Source organism: Buteo buteo, chromosome 10, assembly GCF_964188355.1.
Source record: "Buteo buteo chromosome 10, bButBut1.hap1.1, whole genome shotgun sequence".
Lineage (NCBI taxonomy): Eukaryota > Metazoa > Chordata > Aves > Accipitriformes > Accipitridae > Buteo > Buteo buteo.
In genome coordinates this window covers 6,458,939-6,482,437 of record NC_134180.1, presented here as the reverse complement: position 1 = coordinate 6,482,437, position 23,499 = coordinate 6,458,939, and the positions used below count along the sequence as shown (strand labels likewise).

Genomic DNA, 23,499 nt, shown 5'->3' with positions numbered 1-23,499 from the left:
GGAAGCTTAATACTGGCATATCTTAAAGTACTTTTTACTAATATTCCATTGAGCCCACCTGATCAATTGTAAAGTATGACATTTCAGAACATGGGCATGTAGCAGGTGAATTCTGTCAAGACAAAACTGCAGTATTTGTAGCCCATTTGATAAAACTAAGAAGTACTTCTAATTTGAAAGTACCAATCAGAAAGGGACAAGAATTCAAAGTTCTAGAGGGGATTATTATTTTTTTTTTTGTAACACAGACATACACAGACACACAAAACAAACCCAAAGTAATTCAGTCTCATCCGGTTTAACCTCAACCACGAGACACCGCTGTCTGTTTTCTTTCTCAAATGACTCACGTCACTCCGCACTGAAAAAAGGGGAACTTCCACAGTTTGTGGTGTGGATACACGATAAACAGATCTGTTCACACCAACTAGCACGGCTGCCTGCGTCAATAAAAGGCGGTAGCAGAGTCAGTGAACTGACATTTGGTGCTTGGAGGATTATCGTTGCAGAAGTCGCTTCACGTTAAATTTAAGTAAAATGCCAGGATTTTTTTTCTCCAACAACATGACTGAATTAAACGGAAAAGAAGACTGCAAGCTTGCAGAAGGCAGAATCTATAAAAAGAAGCAAAAGCCTTTGTAAGTATATACATCTTAGTATAAACTCTAGTGTATTAGAAGTGAAAATAATACTAGAATCTTGGAGATTAAGAACTACTACTGTGTTTCAGGCTAAATGACTGCAAAGCCTGCTCAAAGCCCAGGACTATGGCATCATTAAAAATGGCTTGAGCTAATGCATACCAATGAATTGATTCCCTTAAGTAATCAGGAGTAGATTTGGATACACTGGGAGCCTCTTAGTCTTTTTTAAAAAATTACTTGGACATGTAACTTCCCAGACTTTAGTCATAGGATGGAGCCATCCACCTCTGTTTAAAATTTTAAGGGATTTAAGTAGAATTGAAATGCAACTACAATTTTAATGGATTACAAAAATGTTTGTTCATTGGTTTCAGTGGTGCAGATCTCAAAAATTATTTGAAGTGCATGGTACCACATATCGAATCAGGGATCAAGACTTCTAACTCCAGAAACGTCAGGTAAGTACTGTGATACACTAAGTTATAAAAAAATATAACTATAGCTAGATTACTATATAGTAAACTATTATATTAATTTCTAAACTACTTCTAGAACAAAATTATAATAATGCCTAGAATTTCCAAAATACAAAAGAGGTGAACGATAGGAAGTAGAAGCTATTCATGGAGTTAAGGATTTTTTCTTAGTGATGTGATATGTTTGCATCAAACAGTGAGGGAGAAGACACCTCAGTTAAATTTATTTTCTTCAGAGGGACATTGTATCCCTTCTCTAAAGATTTACAAGAAATGATGCTACACACTTAAGAGCAGGGGTATTACCATTCTTATTTCAGGAATATAGAAACAGAAGTATAGATACAAAATCATTTGGTCATAGTTACAGTAAAAGCTTATCTTTTGGGGAACAGAATTTGGGATAACATCACAGTTCCTTGTTTTTCCATCTCTCTGATTATTTTTCTCAATGTGGACTTGCCTCCAGGGTCTCAGATTATGAGAAAGACATATGTTTAATAAATATCTGGTACATATTCCTAGAATAGAATTGTAAATTATAAAATTTGTCTCCTATAAACATTCAAACAAACCCATATGGTTTCTTGCTTAAAGTCCTTTCTTTTTCTTGTCATCTTAGGCTTTCTGCAGAGGAAGTAATACAGTGGTCCCAGTCTTTGGAAAAGCTCTTGGCCAGCCAAAGTAAGTCTATTGCTTCAGTATGACTTCATTCTTATTCTGAAGACAAAATTTTATCTAATCTTGCCAAATAGGCAAAGCTGTAGCATTCTGCAAACACTGCCAGAGACTGGCCAGTTGCATTTCAGTTATTTACAGCTCCAGTGTAACATGGCTACTGTTACAGCTTTGCTTCCAACTTTGGTTTTTTCCCCTTCCATTTCCTACTCCCAGTATAGCAAATAAACTCCAAATAACTCAATTCAGTGCTTTTTGATCAGCCTTCTGTCCTTACATAACACATCAGTTTGATTTGGAATTTTCTCTCCACTTGTACCCTAAGACAATCCAGTTAGAAAGGACTAGAATACATCGATGTATTTTGGTACCCAGCATCTAGATCTAAAAACACTGAACATAATTAGGAAGACTCCTATCACCCTTAATATTAGAGTATCTGTAGCATGTTGAAGAAGGGAAGGACAGTGTATTTTGGCAAGATTTTATAACAGATACTTGAATACAACTCCTGCTATTTATTTTATCCTCCCTGGTCACAAATATCATGCTATAAATGATGATGTATTTGTGTTGGCTTTAGGTGGTCAAGGTGTCTTTCGGGAGTTCCTGAAGTCAGAGTTCAGCGAGGAAAACATTGAGTTCTGGTTGGCTTGTGAGGATTACAAAAAAACCAAGTCTGATCATTTACATGGCAAAGCAGAGAGGATTTATGAGGAGTTTGTTCAGTCAGATGCTGTTAAACAGGTATGTACAAAGTTAATCTGCGTAGTGTTACAGTACAAGGATTCTGAAAAATCAGAAGATTGAAGTGTAGCTTCATTGAGATGCTCATACATTCATTCAGTTACATAGGACGAAGACACAGACATGTTTTTATGAGTGTACTTGCATAAGCAGGGTCACACGATACAGGCCAGTACTTGGGAGCACCACTAGCAGAAGCTCAGCAGAGGCACCAGCAGCTCAGCACATGATGCTGTTTGAGTCAGGCCAGTTTGAATTGCTTCTGGTGTTTGGAGTTATATACTTAGAGAGAGCTTTGCTAGTAGGAGAGCCATGGAATATTTCTTGTCTTTTAAAATATGTGGACATTTTGGAGAATTAAAAGTTACGTATGTTGATCATATTTCAAACTGGAGAATCTCGTTCTACGCAAGATTTCTCCTGCTGTTTTAATAGGAGGTTTAATTGGAGGTTCTTTCTCTACTTACTCCATTGTTGAGTTGTATTACTTTTGACTCCATAAGAAACTGCATTTCTATAGCAAGTAGCAATCTTTGTGCATAACGGAGACATAAGCATTAAAATTTCCTCATTTTGCTGTTCTGACATTGAACTATCACACTGAGTTCTAAGGTTGTGGATTTGTTTATTGACAAAAAAGTGATAGATATAGAAAGAGAGTACATTTTTAAGATGTCAATGGCATTTGTTTTTCACTTTCCAGATCAATATTGACTATCAGATGAGGGAAGCAACAGCCAAAAGGGCTCAACACCCAACTCACACAAGTTTTGATGAAGCCCAGAAAACTGTGTACATCCTTATGGAAAGGGATTCATATCCCAGATTTTTGAAATCCAAAGCCTACCTGAACCTTTTGAACCAGCTGCAGACCAACACTTCAAAATTAAGTGTTTGAGGCAGTGAAGAGCCAAGTAGAGTTTGCATCAAATATACCATGGAGAGATCCTTCCAGGGTGGTTGTATCTCGGCAAGGAGAATCCCTCCTTGGAAGCAGAGGTATGAGGGAGATGCAAAGAGCTCCACAGCCAAGAGAACGCATGATGAAAGCTGGCAAGACTGTTACAAGGGTGAGAGCAGCACAGAGGGGAGAAAATCCTCTCCTCCCATATGCCATGGAGTCAAGACAGGATATGGGTACTATTTATTGTTTGAACTACGCTGTGAACACTGAACCAAGTCTTACATCCCAAAGAACTGCTAATTATTAGAAAGTGCAAGACTAGCAAGCTGAGTGTTGGGAAAAGATTATCAAGTTCAGAAGAAAAATAAGGATGACTGACAATTTTGTGCGTAACAAGAAAATGCCCAGACAAGACTGATTAATGGCTGGTTTTTAATCTGTGAAGTGTTAATAAGTGTGAGTGCAGCTCCATGATGCTATTGTGCTATGTAAATATTTTATAAGTTGACATGTCTTAAAATTGATATATTTTAAATTATATAAGAATTATATAAGCTGTACTTTTACTAAGTTAGTATTCAACAGGCAGGTATGTAGCATCTTTTCTGTTTAATTTATTACAAAATAATAAGCAACTCATCAATTGAATCTACTTAAAAATAAAGTTTTGTGGTCATTTTACTTATTATTTTAAGTGATCTTTCCATCATAATTACTGAACTATTGAAACACGTGGTTCCCTTCTGTCCACTATGCCACTACTTCCCATCTCCTTATCCAAATATTAGTTTTCCCCACACCACCTTTTCTCTTTTCTTACCTATTTTACACAACCATAATCTTAGTTATCTGGAGTAGGTGAGCCTGACCTACATAGACCCATCCTCATGTATCCCAGAGAAAACAAAACAAAACAAAACAAAACAAAACAGAGAGAGAAGCAGGTCTTAATTTCCTTCCTCTTTTTCATACTTCCCTAGCTACCAGCACCCAAGTCAAATCTCAGATATAGAAAACATTTAATCACTGACCCCATAGTTCAATCTGTTTCAATACTGCTGTGCTCAACACATCATCAGATCACCCACACTTGCTTACGTAGAGAGGCAGTAACTGGTGAGACTCACTAGCAGTCACATTCCTTGTGATATTAGTACTACTGAACCTAATCTTGGCAAGATCCAGGCTCGAATTTACAATACCAACATTAGCATCAAACGTAATTTAATTTCACTGCAAATGTTGTATTAAAATCACTCTAAAATATGCAATGTTACAAGTAGCCTGTGCCACAGTGGGTAGTGATGAGAACTAAAGTAAAAGAAGAAAAGTTGCAATTAAGCTTGAACTATGTAACTACGAACACGGGCACTACCAAATCTGAAGTGTTTAAGACCTTGTGACATTAGAGTTCATAACAAAAATAAATCAAAGCGTGCCCTGGTCTTAATGAGTTACCATCATAAGACACAGCTATCACACGGGTGGGAATACAAGATTTTCTCTCACCCTTGCAGATTTTCCATTTTCCAAAATAACATGAACTTAGTCAGGCACACTCTGTTATTCCGTACCAAATGGAGAAGCTGTAAACCCACAGACGTCACCTCATGGGGACAGCACATCGTGTTCATACTGCCACCCTTTGGAGATCTCCAAAGGCGGACAAAATCTTCAGTGTTACAAGCAAAACTCTGCTGGAAGGAACCCAGCTAAGTGGCCATTGCTGCCAACTTCCACCATCACCTAGCGTTGTGGCTGGAAGCCACTGCAAATCACATCCTCCTACTTTCAAGGCCAGTAAAAGCAGAAAAAAAGAATCTGGTCTTGCAGTATTGTTTTCCTTTTGTTAAATATATATACCTAAGGGAGTCTCTGACTGTAAAACCGTAATGCCTCTGAAATAATGTAAACCAGTCACCAGTTGTCTCTCTCTTACATGAATTAATCTTCCAGGATCAGTAGGAATAAATCTAATTCCTGTGAAGTAGGAATAACAACTGTGCCTCCCACACAAGGGGCATCCTTGTGTTTGTTCTGACACAGTTAACATGGACCAAATGTCACTGTTTGTATAGCTTTAACCTCACAGAAGACAAAAGAGAACCGTGAAATATCAGCTACCCTCTAAACAGACATTGTCTTCAAGTAACATTATTCTTTAGACTGTAAATCCCTTAAATTAGCATGGGCCCAGTCTTCATTTACTCCCCCTGCAATTTCACAATTTTGCCATGATTTAGCCACACCTGTATGTATGTATGAAATTCCTGACTAAAAGCATATTTCATAGTATGGCTAGTTAGGATTATTTATTTTTTTTAATGGCTTGTTGCTGCCAGAGAAGTCTGTTAGTCAGAACACAGGTCTCAGAGGCATGTATAATGAGAAGAAGGTAGACTCTGGAGTCGTGCCATGGTTTTGGGTGCTGCAGCAGCCACTACTCACTTCAAGAGATGGCCAACATTGCCGCCTGTGCCCACTGCCCTATGGCTTCGCATCAGGCAGCGCAAATCTTTTCACTAACGACTGAGTGCAACTACCACAGCTGCCCAGGTATTCACAGATGCTGCCTGGCACCCTGACCTCCTGCAAAGAGTCACTGGGTCTGCCCCAACAGGAAAGGGTGAGAAAGTGACAGTGTAAAATGCTGGTTAGAGCCCTCTAAAAATAAGCTGAACCTATCCACAGAAGAGACTAACATAGGTCTCGGGGAATGCACCAACCACTTGTATTACCCAGAGTTAGTATAGACCAGAATATTTCAGGAAGGAAGAAGGGACTCTTCACTCTTTTTCCACAAGCATCTCTCCCTGGTTCATGATTTGGTACAGTGTAAGAACAGAAAGTTTGTTGGTTTGGGTTTTTTTTTCCCAAAAAGAAACTATTCCGCTCTTTACAGCCCAACCTTGGTACATTTCTAAGTCTTTCACCTTATTTACAGTAGGAACCCAAAAACAACTACAAAGGTCAATCACCCAGGTTGTTAATTCCAGAGATATTCCAGCCCACTCCAGTGTCCCTGGCAACATGACCATGTTTCACCAAGCAATAAACAGCGTAGCAGAAATTCAGAGCTGTCTCTAGGATGCTGTCGTAAGCCTAGTATTATATATCTGTTGCTATAGCAGGGCTATACAAAGCTGGTTGTTTAAACAAGGTCCAAGAGATCTGGAAGTATTTTATGGTAATTTATAGTGCCATCCATACTAATCTACTTTATAAAAGGAAGAAGCTATAAGTAATAGTTCAATGGTACAACTGAAACAATTTTTACAGTATTTTAAGACACTTCACAATATGTATATGCTTTAAAATAGTCCAGAGATCGGTATTTTTTATAATTTCTTCAAAATATCTTTTTCAAAATGTTGTACACAATGCTTATACTGCAGTGAATTCTTTTTTTGAAATATCACCTAAATGGAGGTTCTTTGGACTCAGAAAAACAGTGGAACATACAGATCAAAGAGATTAAGGACTCAATATTTTCTGTGACCCTTGGTTCATTTACAAGGTGCAAGCACCATACCAAGTTCATTTGCGATTTCCTTCTCATCTCCTTCCCCCACCCATGCACACAGCCTCAGTACTGCAGGGTGGTTTCACAGCTGTGGGTTGTGCCCTGCCCAGCATGGCAGACTCTTCCAAAACAGGACATGTTACACATCAAATACGGAAAGCATGCCTCCCTGGAAACTTCCCATACTCAAAGAAGAAACTTCTGAACACAAGCTCTATTTGCTATCTTGTAAATAAGTTAATAGGCGACTGGGGGAAACAGTCCTTTTTTAACATATGCTAGACTGAGTTAACTACCAGTTAACTGATAAAACTTTCCAGAATAATCAGGCTCTGACTGGGATCCAACACTTATTAAAATATTAAATGTTTATGTCAAACAGCTTATTTGATTTTTTGACTAGATTTAGCTTTCCCTTTTTGGAAAAAATATACTGTAAGAGAATGGAAATTTGTTGTTCCATTCATGGTCTCTAAGAAAAACGGTTCAATCAGATTGGCCATCAGCTATTGATCAGTATAGGAAAACAGGATGCAGTACATGGAGAAGCTTTAAGATTTGATGGTAGTGACTCAGACCTTTCTTTAAGTGTTCTACCTTATCCCTGAAGGAAACATTTTCATTGTTTGTCAGTGTTTCAGTATAAAAATCAATCATTGTACCATCTTCAGGTATACTTTTGAAGTGAATTAACTTCTCCCTGCTGCAGAGAGTTTTCTTTACAGGAGGCCTCAAGAGTCCAACAGACCCTGAATGTGAATTTGGAAGACTAACTTTAACCTCTCAAATTTGGAAAACCTTCTCTAAATGTATTCCATGAAATCGGCATTTTTAATATTATCTCAAATATAACTAAAAATATGGTACAACACAGTATCATTCTCTCCAATATATTGAGAAGGCCATCCATGGAAGCCTGTTAGTAGAGACATCCTATTATGATGCACAGTGAAGCAGGAAGGAAATTAAAGCCGAGATGGTGATGAATAGTACAAATTCATCACCTTAGACTCTTAAGTGCCACTCATCCCTGCCCACACTATGAAGTAACAGGCTTTCCGGATGTCATCTCCTTTATCGTTGTGAAATGAGTTTGAAAAGCAAAAATAGATGACAATAGGTGGAAAAATTAGATGTTCTCATCTTTCATTCAGAGGCATGGGTTGATTGTATCACAGACTGTAATGTCTACAAATGAAGCTTTTTAAAATTAAATTTTTAGTCATTAAACACAGGCAGAAATTGTGAAACAAGTTCTTGCTTAATATTCATTAGATGATTTAAATTTGTCTTGGATGCTCAGAAACAAAGTCAGAGAGGAGTTAAGGTTATCCCCTGGCTTTGTTTGGATAAATACAGCCTCAAAGGTTTTAGTCACGAAAAGGAAATTTACATCAATCAAGAACTGATGTGCTTATTTTGGAAATAAACTCATTCCCCCTCATTTCTCAGAACAGCCCCAGAAAGTACTCTCTTGAAAGACCCCAAAGATGACCAACATTTAAATTCTGCTGAGCACTTCCCTTCAATTTCTTCAAACAGCCTAAGCACAAAACAGCCTTAAAGCACTTATCTAAATTAGTTCAATGACCAGCTTTCACAGGGTCCCTTTCACTAATAAAACTAAAAACACCTTGAGTAAAAAATGAAATGCAGAAATGTAAATCTTTCAGGATCACTCTAGACTTGTGTGCAGAGAGACACAGAGCAGATTAGCAATGCTTCTCTTCAAAGTTTGTTATACGCAGCCAAAGTACTAAAGCGACAGTGCAACTGCCTACAAACTTGACATCACTCAAGTCACAAGGGGTTTTGGTGGTTTTTTTCCAAGTTACTGTGGTCAGAGGGCTTCTGCTATTAGAGGACAACCTTTAAAAATAAAATAAAAACTCTTTGCATAATAGTAATAACTCGGTAACCCATGAATTTCATTCCACTTACGGAAAAAGTCAGTACTATATTTACTATAGCAAATAGTTTGTCAGCCGTGAAGGTCAAGAAGCCAGCTTTAGAGGTAGGGAAGAGGCTTGCTATTGAACAGAATTTGACCAGCCATGAATTTTGAGCAAGACAACATGCTTGTTCATGCCAGTCTGAGTGAACACACTCAGGGTGTTCAAAGAAAGCCCAAAGTCCAACAGAATTGTTCATGTGCTGGAACAAACATCTGGAGGACAGGCGGCCCTGGACTAACATGGTCAGATATTCTGACTAACCTGGACCAAACTGTAATCAATAACTTTACACTGAAAAAACTGCAAGATGAACAACTGGCATTTTCAAAATGAGTACACTTGAAGGAAGCGTAAGTAGCCTTGTTTACTGCTGAGTTTTTGCGCAAGTGTGTATGCGGAGTCTGACACGAGAGCTAAGGGCACACAGTGCTTCGTGCCCAAACTCCAGTACCCACCTCTCTGAAACCTGATTGAATGGGAGGGTTGAAAGTTCATGTAAAAACTAGTCCAAGCTTCCAGTCACATGATTTCCTTTTCTACTTTGATGGTTGCAGAATATCAGGCTCACACAATGACATCATGGTTTTCAGGAAGAAAAAGGAAAGAGAAAGGTCATAGTGTACAACTGAGGTAAGGTTTTCAGAAGTGCTATCTAGACTTCAGCCTGTTCTCACTCAGCAGGTGATTGTTAATAGAGTTTGCAGAGACTGGTTGCAATGTAAGATTTGTCCAACATTATCAATAAAACCTGAAGCCATAAATATAGAAGCTATTCAAATTTTTTAAGTCAGTGGCTACTAGCAGGCTGTGCCTACTTCCACCCAGTTCCCTGTTCCCTGTTGCCCTGTGAGCAGATCTTTGCTGCACACTGAACCTAACTTTTCTTGAGGCTATTTTCAATTCTATAGCAAGAAAGTTCCCAACAGAACCTGACCAAAGCCACCAAGTAAGATGCAACCAGAGAAACAGGACTGTCTGCTGGAAACATCAATGGCTGTACTAACTGAAAAGCAAGAACTTTGATCCATTATTTCTATACTATGCCCACTCAAACAGCAATGAGGATGAGTAGCACCTAGGTCAGAATATCCACTTTGTGCTCTCCTCAAGGTTAACAAAGGCCTCTTAGTATTTTATTGTTTTTCCTGTGCTTGGTCCTAGATCTCTAGGCACATCCTCTGTGCTATTTAACATGTCCTTGTAAGACACTGCATCAGGAATGAGAGTACCAGGCAAGCCCCAGCAAGCAGTGTTCCTACGTTCATGAATGCCAGTGTGTGGGTGTACTGCAGGAGAAAGGGTAGCAATGTGCAACCAAGGGAGCGTGTGGGTAGATGGAAAGAATGGGTACAACACAGAGAGTGAGACAGACAGCACTTCCATGTTCACTAGTGTGAAACAAATGTAGGTGGGTGAGATATTTGTTGAGCAGAAGAGCATTAAAATAGAAACACAAATAGGAAAGAATGAATATAAGGGCAAGAGAAAAATCAAAGAGAAAGCATAAAAATTAACAAAGATGCTACTAGGCAAGTGAACACAAGAAAACAGAAAAGGAAATACAAGACTATGGGCAAGAACTCATCTGGGAGCATTATCCTCGCTGATAAGAAGAAATTGTTGCAATCAAGATGGTCAACATATATTGTTTAAACTACCTGGCAAATGATAGTTAATCCCTAGAAAAAGAACAGGCCAGAACAATTGACAAATTCAGCAGCTTTGATATGATATAGCCATTTTCTCCGCTTTGATACTTTGGCTTTTCAATTTTCCTCATCATTTTTTTTCTGAAAAGCATGTCCAGATCAATCGCTGAATGAACTAAGCAATAATTGATTCCTACATAGCACATGCCCTCACAACACTAAAGTTGTTCTGTGCTCTTCTACCTCCTCCAATTTTGTACTCTTGCCTCATTCTCCTCTTCCTCATATATTGCCTCCTACTTTAACTGCTCATCATCTTCATCCTTCTGTTGCTTTCTCTTACCTCCTTCCTTCTCCTCCTGCAGTTACCTCCTTTTTCCTCCTTGTCCTCCTCTTGCTTCCTGTTCCCTTCTCCTCCTCCTCCTCTGCGTGCGTCCTTTTCCTTTCACAATGCTGTAGCATCCAGAATTACTAGGTAGTGCCTGAAAGCACTGCCACAACTCCTGCAGTGATATGCCCAAAGTTTACGTGCAGAGCCACATAAATTCAGGGTTCTTTGCTTGCCAATGCTTCATGGGTACCAGGATGCTGCTGTACTGTTTGTTCGAGACACACTTTAAATCATCAGCATACTTTATTTATTGAGAACCAACACTAGAAAGACATGGCAAAACCACTGGGAAACCAGCTGAAAGTGGCAAAGTTACAACAAGAGAGAAAGATAAATGAGCGCTGCATAGTAAAGAAAGAAGGGAGGCTGTGACGGAACGAGAGATAGAAAGGGAGATAAAGTGCTACAGGGTGCTGTGGAGATCGAGGAAGTCTTGGGAGGCATCAAGACTGTGAGGAGAGGCATGTTGAACAGGGCTGATGGACAAAAGAAGGCTTGGGGACAACGAGGAGGGGAGGAACTCGGGTGATCATCTGAGCAGAGTACAGATGGTCTTGGGTGGCCAGAGACTGAACACAGGAATCCTAGATCGCATAGAGGAAGAAATGAGTGTTCTGTAGCTCAAAGATGACCCCACCTAAAGTGCTACAAGATGGATGTGGAGCACAAGGAAGGTCTCGGGAGGCATCGTGACTGGGAGAAGAAATGTCCTGAGGGAGCCATAGAGACAGAAAAAGGATTGGGGACATGGTGATTAAATCCACAGGGGATCTGAACCAATCAAACATGTCACCAGGGGGCCAGGGAACAAATAGAGGCACAGTGTCCTGGTTTCAGCTGGGATAGAGTTAATTTTCTTTCCAGTAGCTGGTGTAATGCTATCTTTTGCATTTAATATGAGAATAATGTTGATAACACACTAACACTTTCAGTTGTTGCTAAGTAGTGTTTATACTAAGTCAAGGATTTTTTAGCTTCTCATGCCCAGCCAGCAGGAAGGCTGGAGGGGCACAAGAAGTTGGGAGGGGACACAGCTGGAACAGCTGACAAAATTGGCCAAAGGGATATTCCATACCATGTGACATCATGCCTAGTATATAAACAGGGGGGGACTTGGTGGGGGTGGGAGGATCACTGCTTGGGAACTAACTGGGCATCAGTTGGTGAGCGCTGAGCAATTGCATTGTGCATCACTTGTTTTGTATATTCCTATTATTGTTATTATTGTAATTTCATTATTGTTATTATTTTAATTATTATTTTCTTCCTTTCCATTCTATTAAACTGTTCTTATCTCAACCCAGGAGTTTTACTTTTTTTTCCCAACTCTCTCCCCCACTCCGCTGGGTGGGGGGGAAGCGAGTAAGCAGCTGCATGGTGCTTAGTTGCTGGCTGGGCTTAAACCACAACACACAGCTAGAGGGGAGAGAGGACAGAATGACTGTGCTGGCTCACAGATAACGGACTTAGAAAGTCTTCTGACAGAATGAGAGGGATGTGAGGTCTGCTACAAAGCTGAAAGTGTGCTGAAGGCAACCTCAAAGGCATCGGTAGGAATTGTGACACGATTAGAGGGGTCCTGATTGGGCCAAAGACACCAAAGAAGGCTCAGGGACACAAGGAGGAATTCTGGAGAGGATCTGAACAGAATACAGATGTCCTCAGGAGACACTCTTCTGGGCTTTCTCAGGACAATTCCCTCTCTTCAAGGTGTGCAGAGCAGGAGGCTGAAGGAGCAGGGACCTCAGGAAGGGACCAAGTGCCCAGTGACATGAGTCCTGGGGTCCTGACATTCACCCTGAAAATGGTGCAGCAGGCTGAGATGGCAGCAGGAGTAGGCAGAGCCAAGAAGTACAGAAAGGGCATTGGATTGCTTGCTGAAGTTGCAGTGTCTAATATTAGCCACAGGTCGTATACTTTAGAAGTCCTTTCAAGAAGGACAGAGATCCAGGGACACCTTTCCTGTCTGTAATCCCCTGGAGCAGCACACTCAGTAGCAGTCCTTTGAGGTCTGTAACACAAATCCTGCCAGGCTGCACAGGGGAGACAAAATGGCTCTTGGCTACTTTGGTCTGTACTTAAAATAGGAACAAAGCTGCTCCCATGTGCCTCCCCACAGAGCCTGGGATTGGGGGGAGGGGGGTGCACAGCATCCAAGAGCGCTCATGGTGTCTGCATCTCTCTTTTTTCTGTTACATTCACAAAGCCGTAACTTTGGCTCAAGCTACTGAACTTTGGCACCAGGCAATAAGCCACCTTCTCTGGATACTCGAGGTTGGAAGGATACCCAAGGACAACCAATTTGGGCTGATAGACGGCAAGAAAAATGTGTGAATGAGGCAGTGCAGTGGATGCTGGCAGCAGAAGGGGGTAAGTGGACTGCAGTAAGCACTGGGACATGCTGTCTCTGCACGGTGTGTCTGAGGCCCCTCATTAGAGTTTAGAAACCAAACAGGACTATAAGGGCAGACACCTATGTCAGAGGATTGGAGTGGAGAGGGCACTGGGAAAGAGAGGAAGCGGAGCTGTATCAATGAGCCATCATCTGTCACCTGCAGGATTTTGGGCAGAGTCCAGGCAGCAGATAGCTGCTGAGAGACAGATAAGGGGGAGGGACCCAATGTCCCTGAATAAAAAATTCTTGAAACAAGTGAAGAAACTGAACAGCACCAAGAGTTGAGGATGACCTAAGTGGGAAAAAGGAAAACAGCTTAACAAAAATATCCCTATAATGGTGGTAACAGGGAGCTGCACATTATCTTCCTAGGGAATAATGTGATCAATAGTATTGGAATCTCTTAGGATGCTGTTGACCCTCAAAAGGGAGCTGTTATTCCAGGAAATTATAGAAGACCCTGCTTTTACAAGGATAGCCATTGGTGGATGGAGAGAGAAAGGGACCTAGAAGGTTTGCAAATGTATATAATCTCTTCCTAATCAAGACATTCTTTAAATCCCACTAGCTATTCTGCATTTCAGGGTAACTGAGATGGCAGACACCTGCTCAAAGCACCCTGAGTGCATTACGCCTAGGAGGGTATATGAAAGAGTTTTTCTTGGTGTGTTCATGTTGCTTATTATACTTTGTGAGAATATAAAAATAAGTCAAGGATCTAGGTATAAGTTGCTGAATTAAAGATTTTTCAATGTAACCAGAACATATGCTATATATGTCAGTGCTTCCAGTGTAAGACAGTAGCTGGTGAAACCAACTGCACTGTCAGAATGACCTGTGTGTTGTCATTTGTAAAGCTGCTGTAAGTAAAACAAAGCGCTTGCTGTTGTAATGTGCAGGCTCTGATGGCCTTTAGATGAACAGGACAGGAGACATTCACATGTGCAGTGCATTATATTATTGCATTATATTTTGTCGAACTGCAAATGGAGCCGGACTCCTTCTGGTACGCCTTAATCATGTAAATGCCCATTACCCTATTGACCCTGGCCAATGCTGAAACTGTGCCAAGTCAGGTGTAGTGAGTAGGCAGATGTGGAGGTGCCCGAGTGGAGCTAGAATTCAGAGTCTCTAAAGAAGGGGTGGCCAGCAGACTTGGAACAGAGTTATCTGCTTTCTGTGAAGACATGTGAAGATTTATTTTGCATGACATAGCTAGCTGATGACATAAAGACTTTAAGACTCCTTAGCTGGTTACGGTTAGGAGTGTTGGCATGAGTAATGTCACCAATTTAGAACAAGAGCATTTCTAGAAGAAAGGGAGGTTTGGTGCAGTTGTTAATGGCTGGGCCTCCTCTTGAGAAGCAAAAATGAAGTGTTAGCCATAGTATCTATCCACTGTCACCCTCATTGCCTGACCATAACCACATGCCTAAACATAATCTACAGGAAAGTAGATTTTTGAGTTTGTCTGCTACTGATGACTCCTTCCAAATTCCACTCTGCTTTGACAAAGAGACACAAAGTGATAATCAGAAAGGCCGGTTCAAAAGGATAGTCATGTTAGCAACAGCATCTCGTCAGATTACAGGTGTAAATAACGGCGTGCTCTTCCCTGAACTATGTATGCAGTTCCAGTCAGACCCCGTGTCACAGCATCCTCTCTTAAGATCTGAGGAATTGCAATATCTACTGAAGACAGCCTCCTCCTTTCTTCATAAATAGGATATATTTCAGGAGTGGACGAGCTAATCCCATGGATGTGCTGTATCCTCGTCTTGAATTATAATGGCTTTGGGATCCTTAGGATTGAGAGGTGCGTGAAGAAGATGGTAGGATGATGTGTCATGACTCAGAGCGACTTGACCGTCAGAACCCACCTCTCTTCCACGCTATAACCGAGGCGAGACGTGTCGGTGGGAGGACGGACTAGTGAAGCTGCAGTCCCCGACAGCTCTGCCCAGCACCGTGTGCCGCTCCAGGCAGGAGCACCCACCTGGCTGTCACCCACCTGGCGCACAGCCCGCAGCTGCACCCCACCAGTGGTCCTTTCTCCTTAAAGTCCGGTCACACCAAGCCCGGCTGGGTGTGCAGGGACCCTGGTTTTCCACACGAGGGTGCTGTCCACATGGGCAAAGGCCACGCTGCAGGTTCTCAGGGGAGCACATCGTAACTCAGCTCTGCACCAGAGACAGCCCAGGCAGACTGAGCACCGCGCCCGGCCAGAGCTGTATTTGGACTTGTTGAACAGGATTTCAGAGGGTGACTCTTTCACAGACTATAACCAGAGGACTTGTTCAGATGTCAACACGGTATCGTCCCACTCACAGTGGGCAGCTGGTGGATAAACGATTACATTTTTAAAAACCTGTTTTTCTTATTCATAAATATATGGTAATATAAATACTAACCCATCAGGGGTTCAGCCGCCTATGTTCTAAAATGATAAGTGATTGTTAAGTACCTCAGATCCTAATTATTCCATGAAACAACTTGAAGAAGCCTGATATTTAGAGACTGTGTGTCCATCTTTGTGTTTCAGACCCCTTTAGATGTCTCGAGGTACATATACCCAAAAGACTGGTGCCTTTTACGGCTTCAAGGGAGCACTCTCTACAGTGGGAGTGAGGGGCAGCACTCAGCACTCACAATCATAGTTCAAAATTCACTGTGATTTATACAACTGATGAGGCATGGACGGGTCATATCCCTGTGCACCAGTTCAGGGCTCCTCACCAAGGCTTTGTGTTCTGAGGTGCTTTGCTGTGTGGAGCCTTGTAGGTTTGTGCTGTGCTTTGACGATGCTGCGGGTCTGTGTGCTGGTGATGATGCAGAGACTTCTCCTCCCAAGTGGCAGGACTCATATTACACCTCTGTAACCGAGTCACGGCTAACCCAAGTAAAAAAGACACATAACGCCCTGAACACAGCCGCTTCCTTTGCTCCAGTGGTCTTAGATGTTTTTGTTTCACCCTGTGCACACACTGAAATGAGCAGATTTTTGCTCACAGAAGGCCCAATCCCAATTCTTTGGAAGTCAGTGGGAGTTTTTCATTGACGTCAGTGGGCTTTGGATCAGACCCAGAAAAGCTGGCTTTATAAATACAGAAGCTGCAGGTCAAGCACCGTTTTAAGTTTGTTTCAGTGATGCCACACGATGAGCTACAGGACCACTAGCTACACGTAGGAGCACTGGGGTCCCCCCGAGGGGCTATGATATGGCCAGAGATTCCTGACATGATTGTAAATCCAGGGCCCCACTACCTCATGCAACTATCTTCACCAACACATTTGCCCTGATACTAATCTGTTCCTGGCAACCTGGCTACTGGAGCAGAAACTATTTTCAAGCCATCCGTCTGGTACAAGCTTGATTGTGCATTGCTTGATTGAAACGGAGCACGTAGACTAAAATATGTAAGCAAGAAAACTACAAGTCAGTGTATTTGTTTTAAAATTGTTAACATTTCTATCTGCACAGGTATTTATAACCATGCTTATCATAACCATGCTGACTACAGCTTTAGAAAAGTCTGGAAATGAAGAGCTGATGGACAGCATTTTAGTAAGATGAGAGAGAACATTCTTAAGTGCTCCAAGAATGCATTATAGCATGCTGGCAAACAATAACAGTACACATGATCTGTACTCCCAAGACTTGAAAGCAAGAATGATGGGGTGGAATTTTTTTTGGCCGATGTAACACAGGAGGACAGAATAGATCATCTTAAGGATTTTTTTTTTTCTGGCCTTAAAATCTACACAGCTGTACCACAGTGATTCCAAAGCTGTGGTCCACAGTATTAGCTCTTTCCCCTTGTTTTGACTGAAATAACATGTACTTTAACCACTGGTTTTCAACATAAAGAGCAGCTGCAATTTGCTGAAGGGCCTTTTTTTTTTTCTCCACTTGTGAAGAAAACGCTGGGTTAAACTAAACACATTCATTGTTGGCAAAAGATGAAATGTGTAACTGCAGAAATGGATTCTAGCATCACCCACTCAGGTGTTTATAGGCTGCTATATGTCCTGCTTGATGCATGTTTGGATTTTAGAACATAATTTTGTGTGCATGCATTCATACGTGTATTTAAAATTTATTTTTTATACAAGGGATAGAGCAGGTGCTCAGGCATGAAATTAGCAGATTTGTTGTAAAGAGCTTTAGGAGAGTAATGAAGGTAAAAGAAGAGGTTACAGGCAAAAGAAAAGGGGGGGAGCATGCACGACAAGAAAAGGAGCAGAAGTTGGTTCAGCAGGGCAGCGCCAGGGTGGCAGTCTCTTCCATCAGACTGCAACAGGAGCAAGGGCCTCATGGAAGATTCACCTTATCTTTTTATCTGCAGTCATGAAAGGTGCATATAAAATAACCCTTAGGCTAGTTCATTAGCATTTCACTCTGACAGCTATAAATGGCACGGTGCAAATGGCCGTATTACGTTGCCGTGACATGTGACAGAACATGGGGTCTTTGGTGAGGTATTTCTGCCAGGACTCCGTCTGTATCAGGGCTGCCGTGTCATTTATGTCACCTCATACATGTCCTAGCACAGCTGTCCCATCCAGCCCTTCTCTTCCCGGAGACGGTCCTACCCTCTGGGGGAAGACGAACAGGCCAAGTTTTCCTTTGATGTGGTCACACACCCGGGGCCTTCCCGTAACCACCCGTCACCTCCCGGGTGGGTTGCTGCTGGCAAGGGTCAGACAGGCCGAAGCACTCACCCCAGGGTCCCCAGCACCCGCCTGTCCTCCCTTTAAACCCCCTCAGTGCCCCGTCCCCAGCAGCCCTGGGTGCCCCTGCTTACGGACCTCTGCCTTCGGGTGCCCACCAAAGCCCTCCCGCCTGAGGGAGAGCCCGCCCCGGGGCCCTCGGCCCAGGACTCTCCCACCCGCGGCGGCCGCCCTGGAGCCGGGGGGCCCTCGGCCCAGGACTCTCCCACCCGCGGCGGCCGCCCTGGAGCCGGGGGGCCCGGGCAGAGCCGTGTGAGGAAAAGCCCGGCCTGGCCGGCGCCGGAGGGGTGGCGGGGGGAGCAAGAGCTGCGCCCGGGCCGGCGCCGCCCCGCCCCGCGGCCGCCACACAGCCTCCTCGCTCCGCCCGGGGCGCGTAGGGGCCGGACGCGGCGCGGGTCTCCGGGGAGACCGGGTCGGCGCCGCCCCGGCGGGGGGAAGCTGGAGGTGAGCGGGCGGTGGGTAAAGTGACGGCGGGAGCCCGTCGAGCTGGCGGTGCCGGGAGGGGGTGTGTGTGGGGGGGGGAGTCCGGAGGCGCGGGCGGGGCGGGGGCTGCCTGAAAGGATAACGGGGGAGGCGGCAGCGGCTGAGGAGGGAGGGGGTAGCGGCGCCGGGGCTGTGAGCGCTGCCGAGGGGCACGGGCTCCCCTTCGGTCTGCAGAACCCGCGGTGGGAAGGGGCTTTGGGGGGAGCCAGCTCCTCATGCCGGTCCCGCCCCGGCGGAGCCGTGTTCTGAGGGGAGAGCTGCGAGGACCTGGCGCCCACCTGCCGAGGGGCACCCGGCGGGCTGGGGGAGAGGCCCGGGTGGGCTCTTGGGGGCTGCGACCGCCTGGAGGAGAGAAAAGTCCTTCGCGCAGCTCTCGGAGGAGTTTTCGCGCCGCTGGTGCAGCGCAGCCAGATCGTATGAAATCAATACAGAACTAAAGGGTTGTATTGAGCTGTCTTTGCGGTGAGGAAGGTCAGAGAAGGCGATCGTAGTGGTCCTTTTTGAGGAGCCATTCTGTCCTCCTGTAAGTAGCTCTTAGTGGAGTCTTCAGTACTTCACTCCTAACCCTTAGTATGAAAAATTTTGAAATCGAGGGAGGATTTTCTGGCTGGCAGTGAAAACTGTTCCAGGAGAAAAGGATGGCAAAGCTGGCCACGAGACTGAAAGAATATGTTTGTGATTATGATTCTTTTTAAAAAGATTTGTGTAATGGTCAAAATTCAAGTAGTGCAAGGGAAGAAAAAAATCGTCTTGGGTTAAAGTTGCCAAAAAACCCAAACCATATGCTTGATGGTGATTCCACTTCTGGAATCGTTCAAAGCCAGATCAGATGGTAGGTTTTAGGAAGCACTGTTAGTTGAGTGAGACTGATAAGTCAGGTGTCAGAGCATGAGGTGTTTCCAGGATAGATAATGGTGCTTAATGTGAAGTCAGACATCTGAATTTTAGCTAGTCACATTTGAAAATGCTTGCTTATTTATCTACGTCATTTATCAGCATCTAAAGGCAATTCCTTCTTTTGCAAGTGTAATGTGAAGTTTTATGAGCTAAGTTTTGCAAAAGTCAGGTGGAAGGTGTGTTTGAGAGAACAAACGTGGTGATGTTTGCCCTCCAAAGGAGCCAATCTCTCCTTTGGCCAACAGGGACAACTGGTTGTGAGATGTGAGACTGTGCTGGTGATTGATTTATCGCCAAGCTCAAGTTTATCAAGATAGTCAGAAGACTTCCAGGAGTCAGGAGACTTAAAAATGCAGAGGAGCTTTTTCATCATTTCTGTTTAATAATTAAAAAATAAAATAAAAGGAAAAAGCTTTTATGTTGTTAACCTAAGGTTGTATGTTGGAAGATAAGGACTTTGCGAGTTGCTTGTGTTCAGAGCAGCAAAGAAGCTGGCAAAATTGAAAAGTGCATCTGATGTTAAGCCAAAAGTGCTTTTTATCTAGAATCAATGCTGCTGAGTGAGGAATACCTGTTCTGGGTTATTAGCTGTTACAAACTGGTGAAATTCATATAAAATATTAATTTTCTTACTCTAATTCCAATGTCATGTTAAAGTTATTAAGGAGATAAAACAGAGAGTAGAGATTTCTCAGCTTGATAGCTGCTTCCAGGCAAGAAGGAAGGCAAATACCTGCAATTAAAAACGATTATTACATTGTCCTTCTGTTATAGTCCACCTAAATGCACAGAAACTGGATTTACTTTTGCAATCTGCCACACAGGTAATTCAGAGAGACTCGGCTTTTCTGTTCACATATGGCAAGGATTAGATTCCTGCTGCCAACTCTACAGGCTGCGCTTGAGGAACTAATGCTGTATCTCAGCTCTAATCAAAATAAAAATGTGTCTTCTGAGTTGGTGCCCTTTTCCCATGTTCTTAGTGTCTGGGGAGACCCTATTCTACCAAGAAAGACAGATGAATGGTGGTGCTTGGGGATGTCTAAGCTACTGTTCTTACCTCCCAAGCCTATGTAGGGACACTGACCTGTCTGAACTCTGAAGCTCTGACGTTGTGTACTCGTGCAGACATCATCACAGACTTAAAAATTCAGTTTTCTAGTATGCACTTTTTGGGCAGAAATAGAGCTAAAGAAAGCTTCTTTTTAAAACTTGTCCACTTGAGGGAGTTCCTTTTCTTCTCTTCCTGAGGCCACCAGCTTGATGGAAGGCATTTTAATTGTAGTTTTGAAGGCTACTTACAGTTTCCTGACATCCTTTTGAATGCAGATCTTAAATGGTGTCTGGTCTGAAGGAGAGCATGAGCTCTGAAGAGTCAATATCACAACAACAGCCAATTTTTTATAGACCTGGCAGTGTTCAGTAAATACAAAAACAATTATATCAGTCATTCCTGCAATTGAGAATTTTTCTGAAAGGGAGCTGATGAGGATCTTTGATTATATTCATGACCCCAAGAGAACTCAAGAAACTAAAAGGTGTCAAGGAATTCTGACTGCTTTCTGTCCTTTGAGATATATATGAGGAAAATTAATACTGTTTTTCTAAATTTTTATTCTGTATTATAACACCAGCTTCTATAATATTCTAAGCTCTTCCCTGCAGAGCTTTTTGGGAAAAATCTGCTATTGGGCTCATAGAGTGAGACAAATTTTTCTTTTCTGAAATGTTTACGGCAGAGGACAATACTTCACAGGCCAGGGAAGGAACCGAAAGCCTCTGTAGATCATGCATTTTAGTATTCTCTGATTCTAGGAAGCAGCATATATGGGCTCGATACACAAAAATCAAACTGCAAACCAGTTTTTTCTACTTGCAAATAATGATTATGGTAAATGAGTGTTTAGTCAGTACAGCTGCAGGTGGTAAGGCTGTAGCTATCTAGGCATACTTCTGAGCTTTGCCTCATTTTCTTCCAAGGTAGTTACAACCATGGGACTTCTCTTTCTGGAGGGCAATGCACACAGAACTACTATAAAAGAGTTTGGTTTGTGACCACTGCTTGCAGCAGATCAAGTGATCTAACATCTGTTCTGTAGCAGCTGGGTTGCCATGTATCCAGGTTATGATGATTTATCAAGGCTTTGGAAGCAGTTGTTTTAAACAAAAGATCTCTCGAGGAATCTTCAGACCTTAATTCATAGCCAATTTCTCTGCAAGAGAGTAAAATGCAGCTAGAATGTTATCGTACACTACTTTTTCAGGTCTAAGATGAGCAGGGGAAAGTTTTACAAGCTTGCTACTCACCTGTAAGAGAAATATGGGAGAAACACAGACATAATGTCTTATGTGATGTGATGCTGAGGGTCCCTGCAAGTTAGTTCCGCATATGTACACTCAGAAATTGCTTTGGGCTGCGTATATGATATATTCAGGCTTAATTTTGTGTTTTGGGGGTTTTTTTCAGGTTCTTTTTGCAGAGGCCAGTAAGGACTTGATGACATGAATCCAGATATTTCCAGGTATGGGTAGCATTTGGACATTTGGAGCTCAATGGAGGCGTTTTCTGCAACAGTACAGCTTGATGAGCTTGAGCTGCATTTCTGTAGAGAAAAGTAACACCTTGGCCTGCCCCAAGCCACTTGTGCTTTTCTCTTGTACCTTGCATTGAGCCTGCACAAATGATTTTGAAGCCAGGTGGTGAATTGCACTGAGGAAGCGGCGTAGGGTAAAATCAGCCCCAAATAAAAAGAAAAAAAGTTTAAGTTTTAACCCAGATCTTCTCAGCCTGGTTCTCTGTGAAGCCTCATAAATTCTTGTATTGAGTATGGGGAGGTAGTGGTGGTGAACTGGGAGTGCTGGTCAGGAACGGGTGGAGGCCACGGTCTAGTCTTTGATGGCAGCATTAGTTTACACTGGCTCTAAGTTACAAGGAACCTGTCTCAGCAGGGGAATCTTTTCACGCTGGAAAGAGCAGCAGTTTCATTTTAAGGATTGTGGTGGATCTCTCCACCCATTGATATAATCTTAAAGGAAACACATCTGTTTCTTCCCTCGCTGTGGTCGCCTGTGCTCCAGTCTTTGGCTTTGTTCAGTGAAAGCAAACTTAGAAGAAATGAGATTATAGAATCTCAAAGGACTAACATCCACAAGTCAAAACAAACAGTCTGTCTTGATTTTCTGTACTGTGGACTGTAACTAACATGTACTTGTTCTCTGAAATGCTGAAAATTGAGTCAGTATCTCACAGCACTATCTGGAAAATCACATTTTTTTAAATTTGAACTCTTTGGATGCATCCAAACATTGCTATGCCATAACAAGTACACGCTAAAATCCAATGTAAAACGGAGTACAGTTGTGAATCGATTCTACTTTAGCTGTGAATTTAGAGCCTGTTGATAAGAACAGAAGTGTAGTAAGATTTCCAGGGTCAGGATTGCTTATTGTGCTCTGTGTTTTATCTCCTGCTTGTATTTCTAATGGCTCTTCCAGATTTCTTCCCTGTAGGAGAAAACCCATGCTTTCACCTAAAGAATCTTGGCTTCCCCTTTCCCTTAATCTAATACCAGAACTTACTTAAAAATAGATTACTCTTTAGAAAGCCAAAATTGTGTAATGATTTCCTACTAGTAAAATTAATTATCCTCATTTTAGTTAATATTAATAGAGTAATTGAACACTTCAATGGAGTATGTCACAGGTTTAGAATTTATACCCTCATTTTCATTGCAGTGCAACACGCTGCAGGTTGTGTTGTAAAAGCTCCAGCTAACAGAGTCTCTAGACCTGGAGTACATCTGTTAAAGAGATGTGTAGGAAACTCTGCCAAGAGCTGGGGCACTGCATCCTTGCCCAGCAGGGTATAAAGCCCCAGCATACACAATGCAGGTTCTTGTCTTGTTATATTGGGTAGATCAGTTCCAGGAGCCATTATCCAGCCCAGACTGATGTCTGGTGCAAAGCTACCATAAAGGGCTTAGGTGCACAAATGTTGCTCTCCACCAGTTGCATCTTTGCCATCAA

The 23,499-nt window shown here is 42.6% G+C and overlaps 2 protein-coding genes across 5 annotated transcripts in view; both read left to right on the top strand.

Annotated features, from left to right (window-relative positions):
- Positions 1-458: 458 nt before the first annotated feature.
- RGS1 (regulator of G protein signaling 1) lies at positions 459-4,120 on the top strand. The gene is made up of 5 exons (XM_075038337.1): positions 459-638; positions 1,019-1,102; positions 1,743-1,804; positions 2,382-2,545; positions 3,249-4,120. Exons 1-5 carry the CDS (start codon positions 538-540, stop codon positions 3,441-3,443), a joined length of 606 nt encoding a protein of 201 aa, XP_074894438.1. The 5' UTR covers positions 459-537; the 3' UTR covers positions 3,444-4,120.
- Positions 4,121-13,106: 8,986 nt separating this feature from the next.
- LOC142035818 (ceramide synthase 4-like) overlaps positions 13,107-23,499 on the top strand; it is a 51,322-nt gene continuing 40,929 nt past the window's right edge. Inside the window, exons 1-2 of one of the 4 annotated variants that reach the window (XM_075038359.1) lie at positions 13,107-13,337; positions 21,941-21,995. In XM_075038359.1, coding sequence (XP_074894460.1) covers positions 21,976-21,995 — 20 coding nt within the window. In that variant the 5' untranslated portion in view covers positions 13,107-13,337; positions 21,941-21,975. Of the gene's footprint in view, positions 13,338-18,433; positions 18,538-21,940; positions 21,996-23,499 lie in introns of those variants that run through there. The other 3 variants (XM_075038358.1, XM_075038365.1, XM_075038360.1) reach the window with 3 other exon arrangements.